At 34.6% G+C, this 20,380-nt stretch overlaps 1 protein-coding gene and 1 pseudogene across 1 annotated transcript in view; both read right to left on the minus strand.

Annotated features, from left to right (window-relative positions):
- Window positions 1-14,922, minus strand: part of LOC142317429 (kinesin-like protein KIF9) — a 52,656-nt gene extending 37,734 nt beyond the window's left edge. The window contains exons 1-5 of the mRNA XM_075353997.1: window positions 14,830-14,922; window positions 10,658-10,803; window positions 5,151-5,244; window positions 3,473-3,631; window positions 1,062-1,247 (exon numbers count right to left, since the gene is read on the minus strand). Coding sequence (XP_075210112.1) covers window positions 1,062-1,247; window positions 3,473-3,631; window positions 5,151-5,244; window positions 10,658-10,803; window positions 14,830-14,922 — 678 coding nt within the window. The remainder of the gene's footprint in view (window positions 1-1,061; window positions 1,248-3,472; window positions 3,632-5,150; window positions 5,245-10,657; window positions 10,804-14,829) is intronic.
- Window positions 8,117-9,490, minus strand: LOC142318495 (uncharacterized; annotated as a pseudogene).
- Window positions 14,923-20,380: the final 5,458 nt, after the last annotated feature.

The raw sequence follows: 20,380 nt of genomic DNA on the forward strand, positions 1-20,380 counted from the left end.
TAAGTTAATTCAATTTTTACATGAGGAATCTAATCTTTATTCTTAAATCTAATACTACTCAAGATTATTCACTAGTAAAAAGTATGTTCAGAACCAATAACTTAAATACAAGGGGTTTCATAATGTTCTTAGGAGTTACAAAAATTCAGTACAAAAAAAGTATTTCACGTACCTCAATGAAAGTTGTACGAGGTGATGCAGGGACTCAAACAGTTTTTGTTAAAAACTATAAATGTTCAACATTTGCTCCTCTGGTGACACGGCACAAACTCTCAAACAAATATTAATCATTTGTTTTTTATCTGTTTGTATTCTAGCATGAAATTTTTATTAAGAAAGTTTATTAATATTAACAAAATGTAATGTGGACTGTGAATTTTTAAGTAGCCCACATTAAACAATATAAATAATCTTTTTTTAACTGCAGTTAATAAATTCAGGATTTTTTCTTTTTACGATTACAAAAAGATTTTAGTAGAATATGATTAGTTTCATATTAAAAATAAGTATTTTTGCCAGTAAAACTGTTATGGAAGTATTGTTACAGTTTTTGTAGAGCACATTCTCTACAAAACCAAATAAATATGAATATTTGTATTCTTAGTAAATAAATAGTATGTTCAAATTTCAGCAATGAACAAAACATCTCAAACTAAAGCCATACTTGTATGTTCAGAGAAATAAGTTTTCAAGAAGGAGTTTGAGAGGTTCTATTGATTATATGTAAATATAATCAATAATCAGTGTGATTATTATGTAAATATATTGCAGCTGAACCAAATGGCATTTAAAATTTATTTTAAAAGAAAATTATTGGATTTATTGATGATTTTTTCAGTTACATTTGTTTTTAAGGAAAATATCAATATATTTTTAATCACTAGATTCAATCTTGTTGAATGAAGTTTCAGTTCTAAAAGTTAGAACTGTTAATATTAGCTAGTTTAAACACACATGACCAGGGAACTGAGCTTTGACAGTAATACATCCACAAAATTAGGTAAATTAACAAGATTATAAGCCATGTTAGAAACACTGATAGTATTAATGAATTTAATCACCTTTGATCGATTAAGAACAGCATTTGATCGTATAAGAGAAAGACAATCAAAATGAAATGTAATAATACAATTAGTAATATTAGCTCCCAGATAAGGGGCATCAGGGGCATGACGACGATGTTCTTCTCCTTTAAACATTAAGGCAAGTGCTTCTTTTTCAGAATGTACATCAGTTACAGAAATTTTCTGAAAGTAAATAAAATAATTAGTAAAATAAACACTTTATAATCAACAACAAGAGTTGATATTTATTTAAATAAGCCAGTCAGTCACCTAGATCCTCAAAGGCCATCATGACTTGTTTATCAAAACAACAGATAATTTTTCATAAAATGTTTTAATAATTGTCAGTCAACTTTGCAACTAATACCATAGAAAGATTAGGAAATGATTTTTGAACATGAATGAGCAACTACAAGGGTTATTTGAAAGAGAGGAAGTAGAATATAAAAATAATACAAGTCAAATTTTATGAATTTCTTCTTTAAAAAAAGCAAGAAAGCAAGGGTTTCAAGAAGTAAAAACATGGAATGAAGTTTCAAAATAATTTTTTTTTATAAAAAATAAAAACATTGTATTTAATTTTTTTATTTTGTTTTAAATGTTCAAATATTATGTTTTTTTTTTAATAAAAAAGGAAAACTAATACAAACATTCAGTTTTAATTTTAAATATCCCTTTCATCTTAAATAAAAATTGAAATATTACTTAAATAGTCATATAAATTGTCAGCTTTTGAATGAAAACCTGAACCAAATTAATGTAACTAAAACACTTCATAACGCTCACTTTTCCAGCAGTCCTGGGTGTCTCTTATTATGCTGTGTCGACCTATGATGCAGCAGTCTACAGATGGAATGAACAGCGCCTCTTTGAGACAGCTGCTGGTAGGAGGTGGGAGGCTTTGGTCACCGATGGTCCTGTCAATTCCAGCCTACTGTGTGCAGTCAATGTCGATGATTGCGAAAGCGATCATCGGCTAATATTTTTTAATTGGGTAGGTGGGCTGCGTGATGTCTTTAGGGGTGAGGTTCCTGTTCAGCAGGGGCGCTTCCTGCATAGACGTGCAGATTGGCCAAGGTTTTCAAATTTTCTTGCGGCCAGGCTTCTGACTAAAAACTGGCCACGATTATTTTTCTTGGCACTACATCCATGTGCTGCCATCTCCTGGGTGTCTGCTGTATGGTTGTGAAACAATGGATGCTGATCACCTGAGAGATTATCTGGCCATGGACTACACCCAGCTGGATGAGAGCCCAGAGTTCACAGAAGCCTGTCTTTATTGGTCAGTGCATCGCCAAATAGCTCGACAGCCAAGTAAATGGCTGTTGGTAAGTAAGTAAGAAATCTTAATATGATGTATCAAAAAAATTATTTTTATGTACATAACTTTACCAACCATTTTTTTTTACGTACATCACTTTCAAAAATTAAAAGTGCTTGTTTAACATTACATAATTTTTAAATGTTACCTTGTTTATGGGGTGATGTACTATAACTATATTTTTCAATTTGTGTTTTCTCAAAAAATCATGTTTCCGATTTAATCTTATTCCAACTCCTCCACTGAAAAAGACATAATGGCTAAATTAAGGATTAGGGACAGTAATTTTCCCCCTAACAAAGGGAAGTTGTTTGATCATATTTCTTTTAGAATATAGATTAAAGTGTACTTGAAAACTTAAAATTAGTCAATAAAATTGTGGGCAACTGAAGTTTAATTAATCATTCAGTAAATGATTTTTAGAGTGAGTATGGACTTTGAATTAATCATGGTGCTGTTCTTTCAAAATGTTCAAGCAGTAAGGTATACCTCAAGGAAGGGTTAAAAGAAAATATCACTGTTTGAATACAATTTTGTTATACCTCTTTAAAATGTTTTATTAATTAAATCTATAACTACTTCTAATGCAGCAGATAAAAGCCATCTCAAATCAAATTAGTTTATAACCTCTACGAGATCTAGCATATAAAATCCCTAATTTTCATATCGTATAATATTGAAGACGGAGGCGAGCAAGGGTATACTTAAATGCCTATATGGTTTAAAACTGTAAGGGAAATATATTTCAGAAAGAAAGACTACCTTTACAACCAGTATACGAGATATTATGGTAGAGGTTGGAGTATGACTGGAACAGGCACTTATGGTGGGCTTCTTCTCTGGAGTTGGAGATAATTTCATTTATGATGTTTATCACACTACAAAAACATTGTATATGTTTTTGTAGTTTGATTAATAATTTTATACCAGTTCATATAAATAATATAAATATAAATAATAAATATTATCATATAAATAATAGATATGAATGTTTAATCTTACTACTTTAATATCACACATTAGTAACAAAGAGAGAAAATAAAAATTTGAAGAAGGTTCATGATATATGTAAAAAAAATAAACATACCTTTATATTACAAGGTGTATCAGGTGATGCCATTAAGTCATATATAGTGTTGCCTAAAATTTCAATAGAACTCATGCTTACATTCACTTTCCACTCTTTTTTTTTCATTGCTATTTCAGAAAATATATCTGTTATGAATCGTGGTATAATTCCTCTGTACTGGAATTTTCACATACACAAGAAATTTTTATTAATATTAAACACAGTTTAATGTAAAATTGATTAAAGTAATACAAATCATTAACCTTCAAAAAAAAAATATGATTACAGTAATTTAAGTACATCAATTTGCACAAATGAAAAATTTAACTAGACTTCAAAACACACATTTTGTAGAACAGAAACTATATTTTGGAAATACATATTCCACTTGGAGGGGTAGTAAATTTCCTTATAATATTTCAATGCATATGCTTCAAGTTTATTTGTAAAATAAGTATTTGTATCATACTTGTTATTCTGAAATTTTTATATAAGTCTACTCTTCTTCTTGGTTAGTGCTTACCAAATGCCCATTCTTAGGCAAAAGATAATCATTATTTTATAATTTTAAACAATGAAGAAGGCTGATAATAATGACAAATATATTAAAGGAAAAATCTAATTGCTCATTGCAGTAAGCATCTGGTCAGTAACAAATTTCATAAAACTTCAAAAAATGTTTTAAAATTGAAACTTTTGACTGAAATTAAATGAATGAATAACTGAATCTCAATAAGAGATAGCAAACATTAATTAGTAATAAAGCGGTAGAGAAAATTGTAAAGACCACAAGTTCTGTATTAAAATAAAATTTTTTTGTACAGGAAAATGGACAGCTGTACAGACTAAATTTCTTAGAATGAATTAGAACTAGATAAATAGATAGATGGAAAGAGAGAGAGAGAGTGAGAGTGAAAGAATGAATGATTGGGCATATATATTACTCTATAAATTATAGATATCTGTATATAAAAATGTTCCTTACTCGCTACTTATAATGCCAGTGACAAATAAGGCAAATTCAGTAGACATCCACTATTATTGTAGATATATTTACTAATCAACGATAACCACTGTTAATGAATATTTTTTTGACAATCAAGTTATAGTGTTTATGAATTTAAAAATAAGGTATTTTTTACACTATTTAATAAAAACTACAGTAATTGATAAGTTAATAATTATAACATTTTTTGAATATAGCAATTATAAATGAAGACTGAAAAGCTAAATGAAGACATTGTTTTGCAGAGCAGTTAAGTATAAGGATCGAGCTGTACTTGCAACATTGATTTTAGTAATAATAAGCGTATATGTTATTCAGCAGATTCTTCCTAATATGGATACATGAGACTGAATAGGAAAAAAACTAAATTAAACTTACAACTGCTTGTATGTTAAAAAAGCCTAGACCAATTATTGGTAGACTGAATGGGATGAAGCCCTTAATGTGTTGAAGCATTAGGGTCATCATTGGTTTTTTTTTTTTTTGAGAATGAAACATGAAATAATGTCCTGATATTGCCAAGTTTAAGTTTTTATAATTGTGGAGAATAAGGTTTTTGTTTTCCACTTGATTCAAAAACTTTTCGCTATTACAAAAGTTCCAAAAACAAATGTGTTCTACAGATATGTTTTGAAAAATCCCTCGCAAATTTCACTTAAAAAGTTAAACTAAATGATTATACTTTTATACCTCATACATGCTTCGTAACGCTCCCAATGTAAAGCTTTTGCCAGAACAGGTTTGCCCACAGGCCATAATTACTATGTTCAGTCCATCAAACACACTAAAACACAATAAAATGCAATTTCATGTATTCTTTCAATTTTATAAATTTCTTTCAAATTTTCAATTCTATAATTATTTTGCTGCTGAAAACAAATGATTTGTAATTGAGCTGGCTGCTCCCCATAATTAGTAATCATGCTATCTTTACTGTGGTAATGGGTGCATGCTCAAATATCATACTTAATGTAATCATTCTCCAGTGAAAATCGGATTCAGAATAACTTGGTTGATAGCTACATTTTCTGTAGGGAGGTTGATTACCTTAGGAGTGATACTTTACAGTTTACTGAACAAAGGTCTGTGTTAATATTTGTTTGTTATCCTACGTTATCTGGATTTACCAGTAGGATCAAAGTAGGTGCATTATTCAAAATTTATAAGCCAAAAAGCCCAAAGACCATATTTTGTGCACTTATTTGTTTAAAACAGGATCCTTTGAGAAACTGTCCTGTGGAAGTGTCTCCTTGGGGATAAGAGGGTGAATGTGGTGTATCCTATAAGCAAATTGGAAAGGAGATGGAGGTGGATGTATTTGTTGAGAGAATACATCCAAAGGAAAAGAATAACTGGAACTACAACTGTTTCAGATGTTGTTACTTTAGTTTAAATTGTACTGGAGAAAAGGGTTCAAGTTCTCAAATTCAAAACATGGTGGAATGATTCACTAGAACTAAGATCTATGTATAAATTTATACTGGATTGTAGGATGAAATGCCATTAAAGTCTGTGTAAGAGCAACAGATTTGTTATTTGAGGATTTGTCTACAATTGAGGATGAATGATCAAGTACAATGGTTATTTTGTTTTCAAGGTACGATAGGTCACGAATTTAAAACCACAGCGAAAATAAACAATTTTTTATTTGTAACAAGTACTTACATAGTTACGCTATTTCTCAACATAGTCGCCACTCCGATTTAGACATCTGTCATAGCGTGGTACCAACTTTCCAATACCCTCGTCATAGAACGGAGCCGCCTGTGTTTGCAGCCATGTTTCTACGCTGGTCTGCAGCTCGACGTCTGTGCCAAAATGTTGTCCTCCAAGCCAGCGTGAGCAAAGAGGTGAAAATCGGATGGAGCCAAGTCCGGGCTGTATGGTGGGAGATCAAACACTTCCCAATGAAAACGCTGCAGGAGCTTCTTTGTTACAGCTGCAGTGTGCGGCCCAGCATTGTCATGGATAAAGACAATGCCTGATGACAACATTCCTCTCCGCTTATTCTGAATTGTCCTTCGTAGACGTTAAAGAGTCACGCAGTATGAGGCTGCAGTGATGGTCGTGCCACGTTCCATGAATTCCATTCCAGTCCCAGAACACAGTAGCCATACATTTTCTGTTGGAGAAGGTTTGCTTGAACTTCTTTGGTTTACTGGGAGAATGAGAATGCATCCACTGTTTGGATTGCTCTTTTGTTTCTTCAGTTTCGAAATGGACCCATGTCTCGTCCACTGTGACAATTTTGTTCAAAAAATCTTCTCCTTCATTGTGGTAGCGCTGGAGAAACGTTAGGGTGGCGTCCATTCTCATTGTTTTGTGATGGTGGGACAGCATCTTGGTAACCCACCTCGCACATAGTTTGCGGTACTGAAGTCTCTCACTCACAATGGTGTAGATAGATGACCTTGAAATTTCAGGAAACGAATCACTCAATACAGAAATTGTGAACCGACGATTTTCTCGAATTGCCTCATCCACTCTCTCAACGAGATCATCGGTTGACACTCGCTTCCTTCCCTGACCGCCTGAATCATGAACATCTGTACGTCCTGCTTTAAAGTTCCTGCAGCATTGTCGCAGTTTGCTGTCAGTCACTGAAGTTTCACCGTACATATTACTTATTCGTCGATGAATTTCAGCTTCATTACACGCCTCAGCCTGAAGAAATTGAATTACCGCACGCACTTCACACTTGGTGGGAGATGCTATTGTTGTAGACATGTATACGTGCTAGCTGCGTGTTCAGAACTAAACGAAGTGACGCGGCGTGATTGAAACTTGTGTCTCGCGACAGGCAAGTGAGGATGCCGAACTTCAACGAAACAGGCAGATTGTAGTCACGCCCCACACTATTCTTGGCGCGTTATTTGAACGCGCGAGAATGCATGAACATATCAACCAATCGGATTTATTATTAAATAATATTAATATTAAGGGATAAAAATTAGGACAAAATTCTATTGTTTGTTTAATACAGCAAATGAAAAGTAATAAAATAAAAACAGAAAATAAAAAAAACCATAACCAGATTTAAACAAAGAATGAAAAAAAAATTGAAAATGAGTAAAAAAATGAACGAAACATTAAAAAAAATTTAAAATGATTAAAAATATAACAAACATATCTGTAGTTTGAAAAACAAATAATAGAATGTAAAAAAAAATTATAAAATTAGGAAATTGACCAAAGCTGAAAAATCGTAATAAAGAAAAGTTTAAAAAGTAAAAAAATTAATAATCTTGGGAAGTAGAGAAAACAATGCTACTATCGGATAACAAATTTATTGCAATATCTTGTTTTTCTTGTAAAGTGGGAGCAATTATGGAATTCGTCGGTTTCTGCCTTTGCTTTTTGGTAGACAGAAATTTCCGTTGAGGCTCAAATTTTTGACGTTTCGTTGGCGGTTCTTCTGATGAAAACATGACACTTTGTGTCATAGAATTTGCCGCTCGCGTGGTTGTTTGAGTCTGAACAATCTTACTAATCAATTCTAAGTCTGTTTCCGAATTAGCTTCAGATAGCATATCTCGGAATTGATTCATGATGCAGTATTTTTTCCTTTGCAATTTTTTTTCTGTTTGACCTGTAAATTGAAAATAAAAAGTTTCAATTGAAATAATTTTTCAGTTATTCTGTTAATAATTTCTCGGTTATTCTGATAATTTCTCGGTATTTTGAAGATCATTCAAAATTATTTTTTGTAAATCGTTCCCAGGTGGTGCGTCTTCAATAATTAAACAATTACCTCCTTTTTTATCCTCGTCTAATGATGACACATTTACGTGTTGATTTACCAATTGCTGGACTAAATGAATGTGTTTGCACATATTAAATGTAATCGCAGAATCAGGACATGTACAAATATATGCATGAATGCATATTTTGCACTCATCACACTTTAGATCGCATTCACAAGTGTCATTATTAACTTTTATTACTTCATAGATTTCAATGTTTTCACTTGAAATCACTTTCCACTTGTCACATTCATGATTCTGGATAATCTTATTCGTATCCAATTTCAAAGATGTTGCGTGGCGTTGTCTAATTGCAGAAATCTTTGAAGTTAATTTTCCCTTGTGAAAGGAAATAAGCTTATCAAAAAGTGTGTCTCGCAGAAAACGCATTAAAGCGTGTATTACGATGTCTAATCTTTTTGGCCTTTTTCCTTTCAGGTAAATGTGTTTAATCACACCATGCATACATTCCAAATGCATGTTGGTATTTACACCAGCATGTTGGCGATGACAGTATGCCCAACTGGGTATGGTTCACGCGTATTCCTTCTGAAAATTATCTACAAATTCAACAGTATTAGTATCACTCTTTAAAGTTGTCAGTGCTTCTTTATACATTCGGTCAAACGCACCTTGATCACGTTTTCCCATCAAAGTGCGAATGAGTTTATATACATCAACTTGTTTTTCCCTGCCACCTTTAACTTTAGTCAAATTTTTTCTCCATGCTCTGTCAACATGCCACGAACAGAATAATCGGAACGTCGGTTTTTCCACAACTGCCACCCATGCATTAAAAAATTCATCAGCCATGTATGATATAAATACACTAGTTTTCAATGCATGACCAAGTACATTTTTGATATTTAACAAGAAAACTTGGAGCGTTTCGAAATCAGTGCGATTTGAAAACATAAACGTGCACGGAAATCCTTGATTGAAGCTATCCAAAACAAGCAAAGTAGTCAATTCAAAACCATATGAATTTAACCCATGTGTACTATCCATGCAAACGCACTTTTTGTAAAACTGTTCAAGTATTTCATGCTGCATGTCATTCATTAAAATTAAAACAAAGTCATCTTCTTTCAATTGAGGAAACTCTTTTGAAACTGAGCCTTGTGCTTTATAAAAAACTATAGTATTATTACCAGTTTCTTGCATTTCTAAAATCCAAGAATGAACGCTGGTACTATCATTTTTATGCCTTACACCTTCGGCTATTAAATTGTAATCTCTGGCTATGTTATGAAGATCTTTTGTGGTTAATAAATCACGCCGTTCCATTTCCTCAATTGAAATAGACGATCTTATTGAATCTAAAATGTTGTCGAAAGGTATTTTTTGAGCAATATTTTTAGCAACTTAATCCCTCTCATGCTTTGACAACCTCATGCGTCCGAGATCATTTTGATGTCCAACATGTGTCTTAAAATATTCAACGTTTAGTTTGCCAGAAGATAAAATTGTTACATCAATTCTTGCTGGGCAATTAATTTTGTTAGTACCCAGCATTTTTTATTCCAAAACTGGTTTGGAATAATGTCAGTTCCCTAAATTGGCGCCAATTTATTAATCTAAATATTAGAATTATACCGGAAAAATGACGTCTTAATTGTCAGGAAGTAGGTTAGTTTATATATTTTAAGTAGCCACTAATTTCCCACCACCCTACAAATAACAACAAATCTCTAAATAGCCGTGTGAACGTTGATAATTTTATAATTATTGAATCTGTACATACACATTCTCAAACCATACGGCACAGGTAAACCACACACACATTACTTTGATATATAACAATATAGTAAGGTCACAGTAATAACACCCCAGAAATTGTTAAGTATCGTGGTACACTATCCACTAATCTCGAGTCCGCCGGCCACCACCGCTAGGCATTCATATAAAAAAAAGACAATCAAACATAAAACACACATACGTACTGAATGAATAAATACAAAAATATCCAATCTAAAAAAAAAGAAAGTTGCTTAACTACAGAAAATAATTTTTTTTTAAAGACAAAGTAAGAATCAGCTTCCATTTACAAGTTCTTCAAAAGATAACGAATTTGTTCCATTCTACGGCCTGACAATAATTATAACGATGATGAATATAATGGATTCCTTAAACCGTATTCAAATTCAATGTTTCGATTGAAATCGATGGCTACACAAATCTTACCAAGATTTCAATCTTGGCCATTACCAAGATTTCAATCTTGGCCATTACCAAGATTTCAATCTTGGCCATTACCAAGATTTCAATCTTGGCCATTACCAAGATTTCAATCTTGGCCATTACCAAGATTTCAATGACGTAATGACCAGTATGGTCGTAGCTTCTTGTGTTCACAAATAAAAAAGCATCTCAACCAAAAGTAATTGTACCCACAAACAACTAGGAAGTATTACTGAAATGTTATTATATTATAATTGATTACGTTAAACAAACCTCTGAATTATTCCATCCATAACAACATGATACACTGTTTCCTGATCAGTATTGTAGAAAATTCCATCTGTTTTAAAACTCCAAAATCGTGGTACGGATAATTTGTTAGTAAAACAAAAGTCTTGAAGACAGCGAATATGTATAACCTAAATAGAAAAGGATATTTATGATAATTAAATATACGAAACACAACGTAAGAAATAAGATAAACAAAACATTCTAAGTAAAATGTATTAATAAATATTCTGTTTAACATTCGATCAGTTAAGCACTCAGATCACCGAAACAGTATTCCTAAAAGTAAATGACAAGCTCTTATTTCTAAAGGATACTTCAGGATGAGTCTAATAAATGAAATATGAAATCACCCAAATTTTAGCAAAACTTCTAAGACATTAGAAATACTTTGTACAACGCGAGAAAAAAAAATACAATTTTGCATTTAGTAGCACATAACCGTAGGGCCAACGTAGCATTTTTGCCGCCGTAGGTAAACCAAATTAATTCCATCCCTCAAACTTAAAAAAAAAAAAAAACAGAATTATGAAACAACCAGAAAAATAACATTTTAATTGAATTAAGACAATAATACTAATACAGATTTACGGAAAATTGTTTTATTGAAAATCAAAATTTACATTTTTAACAGGTTAACTACAACGGACTTAGAAATTAAAACTAGTACCTACTATTTTCAGAGACAATTTAAACATACCCAAAACAATAAACAAAACTACGTAAATAGAAGTTATGAGTACAATAATATAATAATATTATTTTACTAATAAATACTAAATAATATTATTTTCTAGATCCAAGTAATCAAAATATATTTTTATGGGTTGTGTTTATTTTTTTTGCGTTCTAGTTCAGGCGGTTTTTGCCGCACCTAAATTTTGCCGCCGTAGACAGTCGCTTACCTTGCCTACCGCCTAAGCCCGGTCATCATATCCGCCAAAAAATAAAGTAATTAAAGGACGTCTGTAAACGCAAAATTACGTCACAAAATACACATTACTAGATAAAAGAAAAAATAAATAACAAAATAACTGTATAAAGTAATACTGTTTGTCTAAATAAAAATTAGACGGCGCGGCGGAGAGAATTGAAAAAAGCCCTATAGCGTGCAGCCCTAGTATTTCATCTTTTTTATTGAAGTATCAAGAAATATTCTGAGATTAATAAATACAGAATAAAATAAAAATATTTTAAATAGATTCTAACTTAGTAATCTTGTAGCTAAAGATCGCGGTTGATTATTTGATAAACTTAAATGTATATCCAAATCATTTAAATGGCGTTGCAATATAAGATATGGTAAATTGATTTCATTTACATTCTAAAGAGAATTTAGACAAAAAAAACAACACAAAACATAAATGCAATCTTTAATTTGTCTATTAATTCAAATCAAATCACAGGAGTAGGCTGTCATATTCCAAGGCCTTTGGAGTGGCTGTAAGTTATTCTCTGGAAGAGGCTGCGTAATTAGAAATATATGAGAAGCTCGTGGATTATCTTGATCACCAATCTTATGATCATCGCAACCACATTATGGGGCTCTTTACTCCGAGATCCGCCTCTACTGTCCCTCAATCTGCCGCCCACCAAACATATTTGAAAAAGGTGTGCTCGGCGTCGTCCGTATATCGAGGTAATAGAGGAAGTCGGGGGACGGCGCGTTCCCTGTAGCATGGAGACAAACGCGGAAGTACTTGTGACCCGTTAAAAATCTGGCCACATATTACTCCACCTTTCCATTCTACCACTCTGTCTACAGAACGAGAGGGATAAGACTTGTTGTCTGTCATTCTCTGATCTCGCGATCCCAGGCCGCTTCCCTGGCGATGGTTTCCCGGTCTTCGCCTGCCCGTCGCCTCCTGCAGGCCGTCTGGCGCTCCCTTGCAAAAAGAACAATAGGTATAATTCCGGTGATCACCAGAACGGCCGGCTCTGATACAGTCCGATTCGCGAAAGCGACTCGCACAGTTTCCGGTTTCTCTCGAATCTTAACGCCTGGACCTACACTTCCGCCCCGTATAACAGGACAGAATGCACCGTGGACATCAGCAATCACAGTTTGCTGGCCTTCCGTCCACCAACATTCGTAATGGACCGGCGGAGAGCGGTTACGGCTCTTGCGGCTTTGTCTACGGCTCTCTGAAGCTGCTCAGTAAAACTGACTTTCTGGTCAATCATCATACAGAGTACTTCACGGCCGGCTTTACCTCGACAACCTCAATCTCTGACCTGCAATGAGAGGAGGGTGTTAATGCACTTCTTTGATAGAATCATCATTCACTGTTAGAATCTTCTTTCTAAGGGTTAGAGACAACGCATGGTCGTCCAGCCAAACATTGTCCCTGGGCATCGCTTGGCTGAACCTTAGTTGGGCGCGCTTCACGGATCATTCTCAGAACTCTTCTCAGATCTTCAGCTGGAGCCAGTACAATCCAGCTCCTCTGAGGACGAATCGAACGGGATGTACACGGGCGCACCCGCCTGGGTCAGGCCGATCACGGCTGTTGAGGAGGTTAGAAAAGCGAAGGGCAGACCTGGCAGTTCTGCCCCACTGGCCAAAGTAGTCCAGGAGGACCTGGACTACTTATTTGAGTTTCTTTCCCTTCCCGGCGGCGTCAGCGTTGGGATGAGACCATACTTCCCAGGCTGGTGAAGATCAATGAAGTGGATTCGAGACTTTGGTCTTTAAGCCCAAAGAGGTCAAAGAGGCTCCTAAGGTTGTTCAGGCCGCAGTACAGCCCAGGCGCTACGCTGATGTTTGAAATCAAAACGGGAAGCCAGTAAGGTGGCAAAGAAGCCAGAGGGGTTTTATTCGTTAACAAGGTGAAGGTTCGAAGACCACGAGTAAAGACTTCAAACGCGACTTTAAAGTTGCCCTTCGCGCTTATCGAAAGGAACTTCGCATTAGGAACATAAAGGAGACCAGCAAAGGGTTGGTAGTTGTTGCAGATAACATGGAGACTGTCCGAGCCATCACGGAGTCTCCGCCTGTTAAGAAGCTTGAATTCAAGGTTAACCCCAAGCGGTTGAGAAGGCCCTCTTCGGTTATCATATAGTATATGACATCGAGAGCAGTCTCTCTGATGAGGAAGTTTTGTCCCTCATTCGAGAGCAAAACACTGATTTGGATGAGGCCTCATTCAAGGACCAGTGTAGGCTAGTATTCAAAACAGTCAAACGTAATGCCGCACGGTATCACGGAGTTTTCGAATTAGGGGCTGGTTTCTACCAGAAGTTCGTGTCGGAGGAACGAATCTTCGTTGACTTCGCATCCCGTCGCGTCAAGGAGTACCTTGACGTACAGCAGTGCTTTAATGTTTGGTTTGGCCAAATTCTGTAAGTATGCTTCGGTGTGCGCACATTATGGCGAGGATGGTCACAAGCGTGATGACTATCCGCAAAAGAAGGAGGCTCCGTCTTGCGTTAACTGTAAAAGGTTGCGCAAAAGTCATAGGTAATCGGTCAATAGTAAGGAGTGTGGTCGCTACTTGAGAGCTGTTGAGATGTATTTCAACTTTCTCATATCCCCAGTAGGATTCTTAATTGCTCGATAGTGGAAAAATATTTTTGGTACTTACGTATTAATGCCACCGCAGCTACAGCTTTATTTAAAAACAAAGTAGTCAATCTGATTTCGGTGGAAAATGGCTCGACATAGAGTTTAACATAGATTCAAAACAGTCTCTTTATTATTTATATTTATTTATTTTATAAATACAATTTAACCAAACTTAACCTACGCTTGCTTCGCTCGCTAATCTTGACTAATTAATAGTAGTGTTTTGATTATTTAAATAATAAATAATTGCAATAATTACTGAATTTATTAAATAAATACTCAAAAAATTACGATGTTAATTAGTCAAGGTTAGCGAGCGAAGTGTGCGTAGGATAAGTTTGGTTAAATTATATTTATAAAATAGATAAATATAAATAACCATTTATTATAATTAATAAAGAGACTGTTCATTTTCCACCGAAATCCGATTGACTACTTTGTTTTTTAAATAAAGCTGTAGCTACGGTGGCGTTAATAGGTAAGTACCATATTTTTAATATTCTTCCTTAAAATTAATTTTTTGTAATATGATCTACCGTGCTACAAAAACGTAATGTAAATAAATAATCTTTAAGATGACTCATTTAGTTACCTCTTTATTGGTTTCTATTTTAATATTTTCCCAATCTACATCTTCAGTGGGCAGCAAACGAACGAAAAATTTCGATTTCTTATAGCTTGCCATAGCAATATTTATTTACGTTTCAAAACACAACCTTTTAAAAATAATAAACGAGAAATATTTACATCTTTTATATATGCAAGTAATTAGAATAAAATACAACACAGTACACGATTCTGATAATATTAGCTGGTTTTTCAGTACTCGAAGTACAATTTTTTATACCGTGTAGAAATTTCAAGGAAAAAATTCAGTAACCTTCATCTACAAAAATCCTTAAATAACAACACTAAATTAGCGTAGTTCTATATTTTTAAACCATCTTGTCATAAAACAGCTGTCGATGTCAGCTTTTTTAATAAAGGGATAAATTCATGAAACAGAAATCTTTTTTACTTTAAAATTAAAAAAAAAAAACGTATAAAAAATATATTAATGGACCCTATTTAGAAGTAAAAAAAAGAAAAACAGCCGCTTAATAATCCATAATTTATTGCCAATTTCAAAAAGTCAAGATTTGAAAAAATATTCCCTTTAACACTTTCGTGCGATTATTTTTAAAATGGATTCTATCTCTTTTTTACGATTTTGTTTTCCATTTTGTTTTTTTCTTTAGTTTAATCTTATAAAGTCAATAGCTTAATAAAAATTGCTATCTCTCTCTCTCTCTCTTTCTAATTAACCTCTGGAACCACTGTAAGGTATTACTTCAGAAGATATGTATGAATGTAAATGAAGTGTAGTCTTGTACAGTCTCAAGTCGACCGTTCCTGAGATGTGTGGTAATAAGAATTGCTGCGTAGACTAAATTTTACAAGAAACGAAAAAGAAAGATTGATAAAAACAAGAAAAAGAATGTAAATAAACGTAGTTAAGTAACTACCACCTCTCTATTTTTTCAGTTTAGTCTCCGGAACCACCGTAAATATTATTTCAGAGGGTGAATGAGGATGGTACTCGCGCCGGCTTCCGTGGCGCGAGTGCTAGTATCTCGGCCTTTCATCCGGTTTCAAATCCCGGTCAGGCATTTTCACGACGTTACAAAAATTGTCATTCATCTCATCCTCTGAAGCAATACCAAAGTTGGTCCCGGAGGTTAAATATATATACAAGTAACTACCACTTAACCTGAGCTTAGGTTATATGGTACAGGCTTCTTTATTAGTTTTATCTGTAAAGTTTTCATTTTTTTAGTTTAAGATTCTATAATATTGAGAAGCAATTAAAAAGATCATCAAATCCTGTGCGTAACCGTGTAATTATCGTTTCATTAAACGGATGACTGTTACTTATGTTGAAAAAAAAAAATAAAAAATAAAGTAAGGACTTACTTAAAAATTTTGTGGGCAAGTGTCACTGTAACTGTATTCATAAAATGTAATAAAAGAAGAGACGCAAATAGATAATTTTATCAACAAAAAGACCGTAATTTTTAAACCATAACTCAATATTGTAAAGCATCCATTATTTCAAAAAAGTTATTAAAAGAAAATACAATTTTTCATATAAACCATTAAAGAGGAAGATTGTATGAACACAATGTTAATTGTAAAAGAAGTTGATCATAAACTAAAAATTTCAAAGTTTGAGTGTAGTAAGCTCCTTCTGTAAGAGATTTTTTGGGTAAAGTAAAACTCTGACTGCAAACAAGCATCTTTTAAAAATCTTTATTACTTAAAATTTATATCATCGCCTAGAACACCATTAATGTTGTATGTTAGTTTAAGATTTCCTCATATAGTCGCATAACGAATACTGTAAATGGAAATGTGACGAAGTATTTAATAGAGTTGCCTAGTTGAAATATTGGCACGTTATCAGAAGTCATGAGAAATTCATGTGTTAATCTGATCTTCCCGTGCGCACCATGTCAATCTCCTTACAGCGTCTGTCCAGCAACTTGAATCTCTAAGGATCTCTAAGTGTTTTTAATATGTTATAGTTAATTTCCACCACTAGCCAACCACTCTGCCAGTGTTCTTTCAACCTATGTTTCACGAAAGATATGTAATCAGAGCTAGTTACGCCTCTACGAAAAAAGTTGTAAGCTTCCTGACTAATCTCACACCGACAGAAAACCGTGATCATAACCATCAGTATAAAGGACTTCATCTGGACTTACCTGGCATAATTTAAAGATTTCTGTGCCCAAGACGAAGTTTATGCTTCTCAAGGGTGCAAACAAATTACAATGCAGTCGTAACCCCCACATTAAACATAAAGGCTGTGTAATCAGCCGAGTGAGGGTTCATAAGTACCTAGGTGTTTTGTTTGATGAAAAGTTTCTTTTTAGCAACCACATTAGGCAAGTTGCGGCGGACGCCGTCTCAGTGATGCACAAACCTAGAAGGATTGCTCGGAAAGACTACGGGTTGTCGGGCCGTCAAATGTATATGGTTTACCCAGGCGTCTTTGAGAGTATGACCGCATACGCGGTCCCAGTTTCGGTGCATAGGTTAGTCAGAAATAGAGCACTGCTTCAAAGTTTAAGGAGTGCTCAGCGCAAAGGCTTGATAGTATGCACTGGCGTTTTTAAAACAACCTCCTACGAGGCTACTACCGTACTGGGAAAGGCTCTCCCAATCGATTTAGTGGTGAAAGTTCGGGCAGCCATGTGGAAGTTGCTAAGAGGTCGGGAGGCCGAGGCATTTGGGATGCGGTTTCGAGCCGGGCTAGAACAAGAGCGGAACGGTGATCACAATGCACCGGAGCTAAATTTCATCCAGTTGCCCAACTTCCATCTGCGGAAGAGGCTTTTGAGCCTCGCGATGGAGGCATGGCAGCTTGAATTGCACACCACGACTAAGGGAAGATCCTTGTATTGGTTTATACAGGATTTGGGGGATGGTACGCCTCGAGTTCATCTTAAAGGGCAACGGGTGCGTGCCCAGGTGCTCACCAACCATGTCGATTTAAAGCAATATCTGTTTCGGTTCCGCCTGGTGGCTGATGAGTTGTCTGTCTGCGAGGAGGTCCAGTCGACTGAGCATATGATGTTCGACTGCCCCGCCTTTAGGGGGGGCCACAGACCGAGCCACCCTAGAACAGGGTGGAAAAGTCAGGGAGAAAATTGGCCTCTCACAAGCGGTGAGTCTATGTGGCGAGAGCCGCATTGTTGGACCGTGTGATAGTTCCTCAATGAGGTTGCGATGTTCAACCGTCATCGTTAGATTTAAGGGTAAATTTATATTTTGGTTATATTGATTCCTATAGCGCAGCTGTGGGAAGTCTTTCTTGAGATAATGGCTGGCCACTAGCCAGATATAAGCTCCAAGCGCTTTAAATGGTGGACAGGTACTAGCTGGCATTCAGCGACCGAGGCGTGACAGTCTTTTTATTTTATTAACTGTTCTTTTGTTTTATTAGTAACAAGGGGTGCGCCTCCCTGATTTAGTTCTAATATTGACAAGAGCGGCTGGGACACGTAAGCCGGTGGTTTATAGCACCCTGCTTAATCCGGTCACACTAATAGGTAGTATCTATCCGGGCACTAGGTAGTAGATAGGTAGTAGTATCCGGGCACTAGGAACCTTTTGGAATTAGGTCGCTAAACTGTTTCAGAGGCACAGTAGCCGTTTCTTGGTACTGACATTTGATCTTATGCTCTTGGGCGACCGAATGGGGTGGTGGCGGGAGAAATGCCAGTTAACCAATTACCTGGAATAAAAGTTTAGAAAACTTCTGTTGAAATATAAAGTAATTTTTATCTGCGTTCTTCAGAGAATTTAACTCAAAAAGAGGTTAGAAGTAGTATTCGGATATTTTAAAGAGATAAAATACACAGATGATCAGAAAATATGTTATAAATAAATACCAAGCGTAGAAAATAAGCGTTGACTTGGAATTTTTGACTTGGAATCATCCATTCAATGGAGCAGCCCAACAATCCTACAATAACTGTTAATAATATTATATGATAATGACAGTTATTGATACTCTTTTACTGCCAAATAAAAGAGTACACTAACCTAAGTGCAATACGGATTAACACCCGTAGATAGTCATTGACATCATAGAATTTTAGTGATTGACATAGAGTTCTTGTAATTTTTATTTATAATGTTTAGAATATATTTTTATGTTGCCATGACGTAGTCGCATCAGCATGGCAGTATAAATGCATTAGAAGTTGTGTTACAGTTGTTTCAACAGTGTTTAAATTATCCCGCATGTCTACACAGTCTCAAATGGGTGCTGCTAATTATTTGAATGAAAGATATTATAATAGATCTTCTAGAGAAGTAAAGACAGTCTATAGTTTTATTTTTTTATTTAGATAAGTACATGCATGATCAATATTTTAAAAAGGAGAAAAATAGCAGAAGTGTGGTTTTTTGACTCCAAATATACTTGTACATCGATGACTCACGATGAAATCCCCACCAAACAATAATAAGTAACGTAACTGAAGAATGTATATTAATTGGGACATGTTGAAGAGTATCAGCTCAACTGACTCATTGAAATACCTAACTGGTGATCACCAGTTAGTTCACGATCAATGTGGAGGTGAAGTAGTGTTCACTCGTGGTCAGCGTCATTCACTTACTAAAACAGTGAAAGACAGAGGAGAAAAATCTAAACTCCAAAGAAATATACTGGAACCGTTACATGACAAAAGATGTAAATCTCTTGAATTGTTTTAAAGAATGTTTAAAAGATGCAGATGTCACTTAAACAGCCAGAATAATGTTATGAAAGTTTTACACAATGTGGACAGCGGTCATGTGGTCAGTTTGGTTGCGGCAAATAATTAATCGGCGCAATTGAAAAGTGTACCGCTTGTCAATAATCAATTATTTGTATATAACTGTAAAAAAATATTTATTTTTTTTTTTTAGAAAATAAAATACTATAAATTTTAAAAGGATTTCCATCAAGAACCAGAAAAATTTAAGTCCGTTTAGATATGCCAATAACTGTGTAGTTTACCTTACTCTGAACTTTTAAAACTCACTTTGAGTCAGCTCCAAAAAAAGAAACAAGTACTCCCTTATCGCTTCAGAAAATTATGTTGACCAGTATTATTTTTTTATTATTAAATATAAACTATTTCAAATAATCACAACTGAAATAAATCGTATCTTTTACTTTCACATAGATTCAAAATGCCAATACGAAAAACACTTCATTTTGAAACATATCATCCTTGTAAGAACAAAAAATCTAAAACCGTTTAAAAAATTTGAAAATGTATTTATCGAATACTTATTTGAAAACTGATTAAAAAAGAATTTAAAAAATTCCATCCTAAATTCGCGGCTACCGAGATGATGAGCGTTACATAAAGTACATAAAGCCAAAAGAGCTCTGTGTAACGTCAAACTAAGCAATTGAGGATAAACGAAACACTAGCACAAGGATACATTTCTAATAAGAGCGTACATCCATCATCACCCGTTGATGATGAACAGGAGGTTACAGCACGTCCGCCGGCATTCAGCGGTTTTTTGAGATAGTTGTATCATTCGTAGATGACCTGACAGGAGTCGCAAATCACACCTGAAAATAACATAGCTAA

The sequence above is a fragment of the Lycorma delicatula genome, chromosome 1, assembly GCF_047948215.1.
Source record: "Lycorma delicatula isolate Av1 chromosome 1, ASM4794821v1, whole genome shotgun sequence".
Taxonomy (NCBI): domain Eukaryota; kingdom Metazoa; phylum Arthropoda; class Insecta; order Hemiptera; family Fulgoridae; genus Lycorma; species Lycorma delicatula.